At 39.0% G+C, this 12,567-nt stretch overlaps 1 protein-coding gene across 12 annotated transcripts in view; it reads left to right on the top strand.

The window, feature by feature from the left end:
- The window catches only part of NKAIN3 (sodium/potassium transporting ATPase interacting 3), a 664,031-nt gene that overhangs the window by 591,187 nt on the left and 60,277 nt on the right, over positions 1-12,567 (top strand). For 9 of the 12 annotated variants that reach the window (XM_073331057.1, XM_073331058.1, XM_073331054.1 and 6 more), the window contains one exon: positions 6,570-6,630. In XM_073331057.1, coding sequence (XP_073187158.1) covers positions 6,570-6,630 — 61 coding nt within the window. Of the gene's footprint in view, positions 1-6,569; positions 6,679-12,567 lie in introns of all 12 variants that reach the window. The other 3 variants (XM_073331059.1, XM_073331060.1, XM_073331062.1) reach the window with 1 other exon arrangement.

The following is a 12,567-nucleotide window of genomic DNA, read 5'->3' as shown; positions in this document are numbered from 1 at the left end:
CCCTTAGTTTAAAAGCTGCTCTACAACCTTTTTCATTTTAAGTGCCAGCATTACATTAGGCATGTAACAGCCCTATGCCCTCACTGGCCAGGCCCAGATGCAGAAGGTTTTGGTATGGATGATGCCACCATTCCAAATCATATTGCACACTACACAGTTTGTATACATTTTCCCTAGCTACTAACATCTATGTTTCTTGAATCTTATTGGTTTGAACATTGGATGATTATGTAAGAACCAATCATTTTGCAGCACATATAAGGATCAATCGCTTATGTCCTCACCTTATGTAAGTTTCAAGCTTAACAGTTCAGGGTATTCCCACTTACCTCAACTAGCCTGAAAATGCCATCTGCAGCACACCGCCTGTCATGAACTGGTTTACAGTTTAGCCTGGCACTCAAATCACGCTATCTTCAATTTACTCATGCCCAGCAACACCTATACCTACAATGACTTGGTGATTATGGAAGAAGAATTCAACTAACCACCTTCCTCTCGCATTTTGTTAGCCCAGACCATTATTTCCCATTAGTTCTTTATGAGAGCTTGCAGCTCCAACTTTTGCATTCAAGGATGATATCTTTATTTGGTGTTTCAGTGAGAGTTTCTTCAAGTCATTCATAGAAGTCATTAATCATTTCATTGTAAACTGCTGTTTTAGGGGCATATACCTGTATGATTGACATATCAACTGGCTTCTCACAAAGGTCAATTTTAATGATTCTGTCACTGATTGGATTATATCCAGACGCACATTCTGATGTCTCCTTGGATAAGATAAATGTAATCCCACTGTCTCTCCTGGGGGAAGTATAGTGCCTGATGATAGCACCAAGAACAAGAATGACCTGAGCCGTCATAAATGAATCATTAGAGTAGGAACATAAAATATGAGGAGCATGTATGAAGGGAAGCTTGCCATTGTGACCAAAGAATTGGAGAGGTGTAAGATAGAACTTTGTGGAATCTCAGAGCTTTGTTGGAAGGATAGGGATCATTTCATGACAATGGATGGATACATAACGCATTATTCTCTCTTATAACTTGGTCCCAAAAATGTTTAGGTCAAAGCCTATACCCTGAAATGCACCTGAAAAATATTGGCAGCAGAGTAACATGTTTCCTATGAGAAGTTCTTCTAAGCAAGTAACAAACGACCTCCTGCAGCAACTGAAATTTCCAAGTGGCATGATGTTACTGTTCTGATGCTTATAGCCAATGACAGTTCTTCTGACTTTGCCAATGAACACTAGTGAGTCAGGGCCTGTGGTCTTCAAGGCTCACCCCCACATACAAAGCACTGCAGTACTCCGATCAGCAGATGACAGTGGCATGGATAACGAGTAGAAGAGTTTTCATTCATGTTAGGCTATAGATATTCAGGCCTGTCTGTAAAGGCCTATACTCTAAGAATTTAGGTGTATTCTTATCACTTGGCTAGTTATAGAGGTATAAAAGAAAGAATCAAAATCACTGTCTGCCGGTGTAAGGACCTTCTCTTACTGTGACAGTCTGAGGCCCTGTTCTTAGGCTAAGATCTCTGGCTAAGCAGCAGAGGCAGCCATAAGCTGGTGTTAGGGAAAAAGGGTTCCCCTCCCGTCTAGGGTTAGGAGGGTAGCCTTCCCTGGACTTCTGTATTAGCCAAACAAAACACAGAGTCTTGGCTCTTTGATAAAGTGAGGCACTTTATTGCTAGCAAATACGACAGCTGAAGGGCTCACCAATTCCTTTTCAGAGGAAAATGGTAAAGCCCCGAACAAAGAACAGGGATGAGCTTTTATAGCTTGGTTCAACATACATTGTGATATCTCTTCCAGTTCGAACCGGTTAACCCAGTCTGTTTGAAGTTCTGGGGTAGGTAAGAGCATGGAGGCTTATCTGTATAAGGAATTCTCTCCCCAAAAGCAGGGAGTGCAGGTTACACACAGTTCACATTCTTTCTATCCATAAACAAAGTAGAAAGGACAGATAAGCATAGAAAAAAGACAGCAGCGTAGCTTTACATGATTATAGGGTCGCTTTCTGGGTTTTTTCCCTATCACTGGGAAGCGACCAGTAACATCCTCACATTCCAAACTACTCACATTGAAAGAAGGTGCTATTGGGCTGTTAGGAATACAATCCTGTCCTGATAGTGCCTATCACCTCCAGAGAAAGGGAAGTGCCTAGAAGATGTAAAAGGAAACTTAGTTTGATAGCATCCTGTCTGGCAAGAACTCACTTATCAATAGACACAGCTGGGAAACCCTTATGTCTTTATAGATGTAGTTGTGAAATCCTCACTTCTGTATTGTTTTGTCATTATAGTTTCCACTTTGCTATTGTTTATTTGCATGGTGTCTGTCTGGTTCTGTGATTGTTTCTGTCTGCTGTATAATTAATTTTGCTGGGTCTAAACTAATTAAGGTGGTGGGATATAACTGGTTAACTAATCATGTTACAATATGTTAGGATTGGTTAGTTAAATTTCAGTAAAATGATTGGTTAAGGTATAGCTAAGCAGAACTCAAGTTTTACTATATAGTCTGTAATCAATCAGGAAGTGTGTGGGTGGGGCGGAATGGGAATGGGGGTGGGGAATTGGAATCATGTTTTGCTAAGGGGGGGATGGGAACAGGGACACAGGCAAGGCTCTGTGGTGTCAGAACTGGGAAGGGGGACACTAAGGAAGGGAACTGGAATCATGCTTGCTGGAAGTTTACTCCAATAAACATCGAATTGTTTGCACCTTTGGACTTTGGGTATTGTTGCTCTCTATTCATGCGAGAAGGACCAGAGAAGTAAGTGGGTGAAGGAATAAGCCCCCTAACAATTAGAACTGATTGTATAATACAAAAAAATGCTCTGTTATTTGTAGTGTCATATTATTCACTGTTCTTGACAACTGGACATCACAGCTTATTTATGTAAATGTCTTCAAATCATACATGGTTCACAATTTTTCCCACAAATGATTATTCCTCTGGACGTGTATACAGGAAATGCATGCTGTTGGGCATCCTTTAGTCATTATTCTCTTATTCAAACAATTTTTGGGTGCAGAAATAAAACCAAATGACTTAGGTGACCACATCACACAACACAAATAATGAATAGCCAACAATCAAAGGGAAGTTGATGAGCACACCATATGCTGAAATTTGTACAGCACAACCAGAGGTTTCCAGACATGGAGGAAATTGTAGTGTGGGCTCTGCTGCACACCCATTATCATCACCTGCACCTTCTGAATTCATCATCTCTAGTTAATTTCCTGAGAATTTTAAATGTGGAGTTGTTTCTTTTTTTTTGTAGAATAACTTATAAATAACAAAACAAAATAGGTGTACTCTCCAGCAGCACAGTGCCCTTCCACACCCATTATCATCATCTGCACCTTCTGAATTCCCATTGCTAGTTAATTTGCCGAAGAACTTTAAATGTGTAGGTGTTTCTTTTTCTTGTAGAATAACTTATTATAAAAGACAAAACAAAATTGCTAGACTCTCCAGCAGTACAGTGCCCTTACACACCATACAGAAACCTTGGTTCATTACTGACTCACTGGAATGCAGTGTTTGAGATGTGGAGTTTGACTTAGACGTGGTCAGATATGGAGTTTAAGAAATATGGGAGGAGCAGTGGGAACACGGTGGGAGCAGTGATTGTGGGCATGGTGAGTGGAAAATCTTGGAATCAATGGGTATGCTGGAAGGACAGACTGCACTTCCCTGAGACCACTTCTAGTCATGCAGGACTAGCAATATCATCAATATACTGCTCTTAAGGTGCTTATGGCAATCTAAAGTTTTTCTGAGACTGCTATAGAATACTGCTTGCCCTGTGTGCAAGGGAAAAAAAACAAACAAACAATTAAATAAAGGGTTTTGGGGAGGCTTTTAAGGCTAAAGTAATGATCCAGTAGCACAAAATACATAACTTTGATGACCCTCGTCTATGACGGCAGCAAAGTGACTTAGTACACTAAGTGCTTAATGCTTTTGTGCATTGACCCTCTGTTTTCTGAAGTTGAAGACAACTACCAGGTTTGGATCTGAGCTCAAAATGTGTATCACTGTATGTTTTCTTGGAGGGGTGTGAGGTGGGGGCGAGGGGGAGAATAGAGAGAGGAGAGAGAACCTCAGGGCATGCCTGTGTCTTTTACATGGTGCAAACTGAGGAGACAGTTTATTAGCAGTGCTGTGGCAGTGTACAAAACTTGACTTCTTATATTGGTGCTTTTGCTAAGCAGGTGTCAGTATAATACACTCTGTACCCTTTTATACGGCAGTTTGAAAGTGCCAGTAATGGTTTTGTATCATGAACTCTTATATAATTGAGAACCAGCCATGCTTACTGTCGCTTGAACATAACATCATACCTGAGAGCTTTCCTATAGATAACAGCATATTTTAGGCATAAATACCTATCCTTAATATCACAAAAAAAATTAATATAGCAAATTAGGTCACAAATATCTTACCCTGATTTTACCAGTCATGTAGCGTACAATGTGTGTTCTAGCATTGGGCCAACTGGAGAGCTAGATATGAGAGATGATGGCAGAAAAACAAGCTCTTTTTCTGGATTAAATGTTGTTTGAAGATTGTACTGAAATTGCTTTAATGAAAAAACATCCACAAGTAGTGCCTACGGTATTAATACTATAAATGAAATGCTAAGGGTCAGATTTAATGACCCACGTGAAGGATTACAACAGGCTTCAGTAACAGCTCAAGGAGTTTCCTACAGGGTTGGTGAAGAGATAAAAGTAGACCCCATGGCTCTCTTATGTATCATGAGCCCTGCAATCATAGAATCATAGGACTGGAAGGGACCTCGAAAGTCCAGTCCCCTGCATGAGCCCTCTGGAGGCTTCAAGGAGGAGAAGGATGGTGATGTAGAAATGACTGATGTTCTCTCTTCTATACAAGCAGGGGGAGTTCCTCACACAATGTCTATCACTTAGCTTCAAGTGCCGCATATAGATGATAGTTTATAGAGAACACATTTGACTGGGAACAATCATAAACAAAAGTACAGGAGTACTTGTGGCACCTTAGAGACTAACAAATGTATTTGAGCATAAGCTTTCATGGGCTAAAACCCACTTCATCGGATGCATGCAGTGGAAAATACAGTAGGAAGATATAGATATATACACACAGAGAACATGAAACAATGGGTGTTATCATACACACTGTAACAAGAGTGATCAGTTAAGGTGAGCTATTACCAGCAGGAGAGAAAAAAACCTTTTGTAGTGATAATCAAGGTGGGCCATTTCCAGCAGTTGACAAGAACATGTGAGGAACAGTAGGGGCTTCTACTCTGAAACCTGTCGTAAACAAAAGTGAAATTCTACTCCTCTTTGTCTTTGAGCAGGCTCCTTGGTATTGCTTGTAAAGATGCTGGCACAACCGAAGTAAAAGGCAGGGTGGCATGATTTCTTGCCTCAAATGTAGCTTACCCCTGTCTGGATCCTGTTAAATTATCTCTGTTTGAAACAGCTTATTCTTGAGCCTCATAAATGAGTGTGAAGAGCAATTTTATGTTAGAAATGGACCAGATTGCAGGTATCTTTAAAAAAAAATCCCAGAGGAGGGTAACCCCCAACATTTCTACAAGGATTTCATATTAAACAGGTTGAACACTTGGCTATGTTATCTATATACTCAGCATATTTTCTCAAGAATAGAGAATATAGATTTCTAGGGCAGTACAGTTTAATGGGTATATTTGAGCAGTGGAATTGTCTCATTCCTTTATTATAAATATAAGAAAATATTTTGGCTACATGGGGAAGCAAATGGCGAGAGGCCCTAGTCCCTCATCCTTCCTCTCTAGAGCACTAGTCACGCTGGAACACTGGCTGAGGGCGATATTTTTGTGGGAGCCCCTATTAATATAGTGGCAATACATTTATGGTTTGCCGTTTTGGGTAATGAGACTATTTCTTTTATTTTACAATGAGTCTAACTTACAGGCCTCCCTGATAAAGTCTTTCCTGAAGTTGGTGAATTGTAATATGGCCTTTGCAATTAAATTGCATTGCAAACTTTCAAATGCCTAGTTAAATTTGTGTCAAGTGGTTTCACAAATGCAATAGGACACTTTATGCAATACTAACTGAAGCTGTAGTTACTTAATTATGTATTTACTTAACATGCAGTAAGTACATGTCCTTTTCAAATGTGAATCAAATGGGCAAGGGCCCTTTCAACTCCAGTCTGCCTTGGTAGTTAGTGTTCATGTGAATGGAATCATGTGTGCAAAAGAGACAGAGAACGCTCCTCAAATTGCAGTTACTAGTTAAAAATAATGGTTCAGATTCTTGCAATCAGTGGTACTTGTGCAACCATATAGATAATCAGTGGGGTTGCTTTAGTTAAATGAAGTTAGAATAAGGCTCTGCATGAGCAAAGGTATGTACAATGTGTCTTTGTATGACCATGTGCTGAAATCTGCCTTTAAATTAAGAAAATTTAAGAAAAACGTTTTGAAATACAATCTTGGCAGCTGTATTTACTGAGTATTTTTAACACATTTTCTAACTAACAAATTATTTTCCTCTTATTTTCATGCAGTTGATTGGTTTTGTGTATGCCTGTTACGTGATCAGTGTTTTCATGGAAGAAGAGGACAGCTGTAAGTACTGATACACATCTACTCATCTCTGGAGCTACAGTGTCTGGGGTGAGACTTAGTCTTGCAATAGCCAACTATAGAGACAAAGAACCACATTTGCAAAATGTAGCCTTCATTTGCACGTGGACAATTTTGTTTCTGCAAACACTCGCATGATGATAGAATTATTGTGTGCAAAACCCTCTTAGATGGATTTTGTGAACTACCACAGCTACATTAAAGCCATATTGCTCAAAAATATGTGAGCAAGACTGTGTACACCCAAGGTTTGGTGTATGTAAATACAACTTTGATTGAGGCCCCTTTGAAAATTTGTCCTGAAGACATTTAACCTTGGGTGTACACACCGTTACAACAGTGAAGTTAATGGCAGGCTACTCGACAAGTCACATTGGCAATGTACAATCCGGCTATCATTACACTGCAGTGGACACACACCGAGTGCTGTTACAGCCAGTTAGACACTTGAAATGCAGCTCTCACATTTTAAGTTTGCTTTTAACGAGAAAAATAAAACTAAGTAGTTTGCAAAGTTAGGAAGGAAGGAAGACCCTATAAAATAAGTATTGATCAAAAGCCAGTAAGGGAACTCTTCAAAAACCTGAATATGAACAAAACAGTCAGTCCAGCTGATGTGTGTGGCTCTCAGAGTTCCCAGGACTGTGAGTCAGCTTCTTACCCCCTGCCTCTAGTGGAAGCTGGGTGTCAGCTCCCTAGCACCACCAGCATTTCAGCCACTCAAGCACTCTCCTCTGGGCTTATGCCAGCCCTTCCATTGCAGGTTAACAATCGGTGCACCCCAATCCCTGAGTCCCTTTGAATTGTTCCCCTGTGATATTTAACCCCTGATGCTGGATACTCACAGAAATTCCAGATCCTCTACACCCAAAGGTGTGTAGGGTACCCCAGTTTCCCCTTAAACCAACACTCCTGTAAACCACACAGGACTTGTGAGCACTTAGGATAAAGCAAACATAGGTTTATTTAAGAAAGAATAAAGATTTAACTAGAAACAAGGGAGTGGTGGAAACAATGGATATGATACAAAATAAAATATAAAATGTGAACCTAGGTTTATAATGATCAATAGTTGCCTTTCTTATCTAACATAGTAGATTTTGTCCCAATGTTTAGTCTAAGACATAGTTGAATGGTTTCTCAAAAACCAAATCAAATAATCCAAACGTTCATGAAAGCACCCCCCTCTGCCGGGAGTTTTCCTCAGTGAATGGATTGAGAGTGCCTTTCATAGCACTCTTTTATACTGAAAACAGTCTTTTGTTTCTAGTTGCAGGCAGGGTGAATCCCTGCTTTGTTCCAGAGTTCCTTTTTACCATTAAGTGGCTTTAATTGTCTGTCATTGATTTATGGTTTTGCATTCACTTTTCTGGGATGTGGCAAGGGTGGACAATACAACCTTGCATTTACCTCACCAGCTGACTAGGGAGAGGTGACAACTTCCTCTTGCTTGGATGGGTCATCACCAAAACACATTACCACCTGGTGACTAATTTCTACTTCAAGTCCATAAAGCATACTTTCAATATAAATATATTATTCCTTAAATGTTACCCAAACATACATCTCACAACCATTATGAGTCTTGACAAGTTACAAGCTTTCTATAGCTATCTTACATGTTGCTCTTTATGGGTAAATATCCTGTAAGACATGTTTGTGTAGTGAGTTTTTCAAGTCTGAGGTGAGAGCTGTTTGCAAAGAACAGGGGACCCTTTGCCAAGGAGTCTCTGAGTCACAGCATTTCTAAGGATAGTATAGGAATTAGCTAACAAACTTTCTGTACACCACGTAACTGTCTTCATTATTTTTAAAAGCCCTAGAGAACCACAATGATATTGGAAGAGTGAATAAAAGCAAACGTGGTACCAGCCTTTAAAAAAAGGAAGGAAGAGTGGTCCCAGCACTTACTCTTTCATACACAAATACTTACGTAGTCTAACTTCACCCTTTAGGAAAATAATGTAGTAAATGTCAAAAGAAAAATCACTAGACAGCTAGAGGGTAAGTAATAAGCAACAAACATGTTAGAAAGACTAAATCTTGACAAACTTGGTTGCTTTCTTGAAAGAACTACATGAAATTCATTTGGATTTTAGGAAAGCATGTGATAATGTCTCACAAAATCATATTGAAAATTGTAATTCAAATTGACTGATGGAAACTGCCATATTTTGCTTGAAATCTGTGTGAAGGACCATAAATTAATTGTTATTACATAGTATAAACAGTACTATATTTCACTGAAGGGAACTCTCTAGTGGGGTACAACATGCATGAGTATAAGGCCAAGTCTACTTAACATCTTCTTTTAGGTCTGGAATGGAGAGGGAATAGCAATGCTAAGTTGGGAAGAGATGCAAATATCAGAGAGACAGATATTATACAGAGAGGCCCAAGAAAAATTAGAAATATGGACAGAGACTAACATAGTGAGTTAGAAATATGAAAGTTGGGGTCAATAACCTGAAACACATGTTTTGAATGTTAAGGAGAACCTAGATAGCAGTAATTCTGAAAGAGATAGTAATGGCCAGCAAATTAGTAATGAGTGTGCAGTGCAGTGTGACAGAAAAAAAGCCATTGTGTTTTGAGGTGCATAAACAGAGTTCTTGCTTAATGGATCATTGTGGGATGGGAGTGGGGAGATAATAATTGTCCTTATATATATGGCTCTGGTAGGACTACACCTGGAACATTACTTTCAGATCTGGGTATTTTACTACCAGAAACATAGCAACAAATTTCATAGACTAGAAACATCAAATGATTAGGGCTGGTGGATGCACTGATTAGAAAGGAAGTGCCATCAGCTGTTTTATGACTAAGATGCTTCACACATTTGCACCTTTGAAGACTGGCTCTTTACTTTTTAAGTAAGTCATTTTCTGTTCTCAATGTTGCTCAATCCTAAATAATAGTGTGCTTCATAAGACAAATGTTTTAGTGATGTACATAAAGAAATACACTGTTCTCTCTCACCAGAAAATAGAACATACTATTGGAAAACGTAATCAACTGCTAAAAATGCTATACCATTTGTATTCAGCACCTGACAACAGGTTTATAGTCAAGTGCATTAGCCTTGATCCTACTTCACAAAACTCATTGACATCAGCAAAATAAGGATTTAACTCTGGGCTGCTCTTGCAAGCTGCTGAGTATTCCATGGTGTGTTACATCAATTCCCTTTGACATAATGGAGAATTGAGGGTGTGTCAGTTTCAGGGTAACTGTGCCTGTTTTCCTCCTTTGTGGTCCCTCAAGGGCACATGCTTAAAAGTTTCCAGCTCCCAGCTATCACCTCTCTTGGGTGGAGACCCACATCTCTCTCTCCCTCCTGACCAGGGTTTTTTAAGGCTGCACAGTTCCCAGCCTACACTGTGATAGCAAGCCAGACTGCCTAAAAAGGCCAGCATCTGTGCTTTGCTTTCTCTCTGAAGGCTATGAACAGTGTAATTGCCAATAATTGCAAGTCACCACACTGCTCTTTCTAAGCAAGGATATTTATTCTTAAGATGAAAGCATTCCAGAGAAAACATCAAAACACTAAAAGAACTTGATGTGTGCTAAAAATCTTACCAGAGGTCACCCCAACTCTAACCTCAGGATCTGGTAGGTGTCAGTCCTTCAAAACCCACAACTGGGTTTTTCCCATGGCTATAGGTTCACAACTGTCTCAGATTCAGAACCAGAACACAAGTTGGGCAGTTCAGCCATTTTTTATACAGCTTGGACCTCTGATCACCAGTTTCCAGGAACAGTTAATCAGTAGACAATCACCTTCTTCTCAGGGTGTAAGTTCAAAAGGCTGGATTGTTTCATAATCAGAGGTAGGAAATTTGCATTAACCTCTCCCTAGGTATCCCCCAGGAAATCCTCTTACCACTTACTATGCCCAAAAATTCTAGTCTTGTCTGGCACATTTTCAGTATAGTCCTTTGAACTCCCAGGTCTCCCATCTGTCATAGTCACCACCACCACCACACCCACACACCAAAAAGAGGTTACATACAGTCCCAGCCCACAATGATACATTAATCATTCATTTAATATAATAGACCCCAAAGATATTTAATTTAATATGGTCTCCCAAGGATATGGCAAGACACCCCCATATCTATCATAGAGGCCACTCAATACTTCACAGGCTCAGATCCTAACACATTTAATTAGGGGGCAAAATACAGCAAGTGATACAGAATAGCCTTGTGCATGTTTTTTAGAACTTTAGAGAGGTCACGTATCTGAAGTCAGTTTTTACTTGTCTCCACTATATACCAATGACAAACAATGTTTTGTTGTTGGATGCAAATTGCAATTTTAGATATCCAGTGAAAGTTTATTTTAATTTAGCTCTCCATCTTTCATTGGGATTGGTATGCTTTGGCCTTTTCACTTGCTCAGTTATACATTTTCCAAATTCTCTTGGGCATAGGCTAAAATTTTACTAAATTTTCTCAGTCACCATAACTGCATCACAGGTTTTCTTTCTCTGGTGTACTTTTCAATACTAAGGGCTAAATTCCCACCAAGAATTTGGTCCTATTTATTTGAAATGGGGTCAAGGCACTTTCACGCTTACAAAGATCTTTGTTATGGCATTACATGCTAGCAAAAAACAAAGCAAAAAAAAAAACCAAACAAACACTGAGAGGCACTATATGTAAGTCTAAGATAGATACATCTTAAGAAGGGAATTCAATAGACAAAATATTTTAGTCACCCAAAAGTTTGGACAATGGGTCAGTGTGGCTGAATTTATTATTATTATTTTATTTTTTGCCAAGTCTGTGGAAAAAGTCTTTCAGACATGTAAGAATAACAGAAACAAAATTAAAACATTTACTTTTACTTATTAATTTGCATTTTAATGCTTCTCGTTCAAATGATTGGTAAAATGAGCCGGTCCTGTTGTAGATGAGAATGAGATCTTTTCCACTGTTTTATAATATATTTTTAAGATGATAATCTCAAGAAACAAGATTTTAAAATCATTTTTCAGTTAAACAATCAAGGATCTTGCAATTATGAGGGTGATATTTTTCTATTAGTATTTAAAAATCTCAGAATTTAGCAGAAGGCTAAACACTGCTGATGGGTATCAAAAAAGCTTGACGTCCAATTGAGATAAGCTCCCCAACATTTGGATACATATCCACACTTTTTCAAAAACCATTCAGATCTGCAAAATTGAGCTACAAATCTCGGAGAACAGGCACTGTTGCATCATAGACTTGAATTTGACACAACAGCCTTTTCATGACACTTTGTTGCTTTTGCTCTTGGCTGGAACCAAGTTACTACTCTGAACTGAAAAAGAATTTTAAACAAAGTGAATTAAATGTGCTTTGTGGCTTTTTAATTTAGAGTAAAGGTTTGGATTGGTTCCTATTTTTGTGGAATCAGTTCCCCCATCACTAGTAGTTCTACTGTTTAGGACATTGATACTCTCATTTACTTCCTGTCAGCATTTGTTTTCTGTAGAAGTAGCCCCAGAGACTGAGCCTTCATTGGTACTTAGAATATAAGGTCTTCTTTCAGCAGCTCTCATTGGTTTGTGGAAACAGTTTTACTTTAAGAAGCGTCACTGTTTTGCCAAAGATGTCTTTCAAATTCCAAAATCTTCCCATAATCATTCCTGATTAAACTCTAGCAGGAATATAGAGAATTTTAGAATTTCTTCTTCACCTTTGCCTTATCCTGTCAATCGGAGTCTATGGCACTTGTTCTTCATCTGCAAGTGTTCTTATCAAGTACATCTTTCAAGCTGATACCAGCCTTCTTCATATCCTCCTTCAGTGTATCAAACCACCATTTTGGGGGTCTTCCTTATGGTCTTTGTCTCATAATGTCTATCTCTTGTACTCTCTACCCCACATATCATTTTACATGACCCAGCCATTTCAGTCAATATTC

The sequence above is a fragment of the Lepidochelys kempii genome, chromosome 2 (assembly GCF_965140265.1).
Source record: "Lepidochelys kempii isolate rLepKem1 chromosome 2, rLepKem1.hap2, whole genome shotgun sequence".
NCBI classification, from domain to species: domain Eukaryota; kingdom Metazoa; phylum Chordata; order Testudines; family Cheloniidae; genus Lepidochelys; species Lepidochelys kempii.
This window is presented reverse-complemented; position numbering and strand designations above follow the sequence as displayed.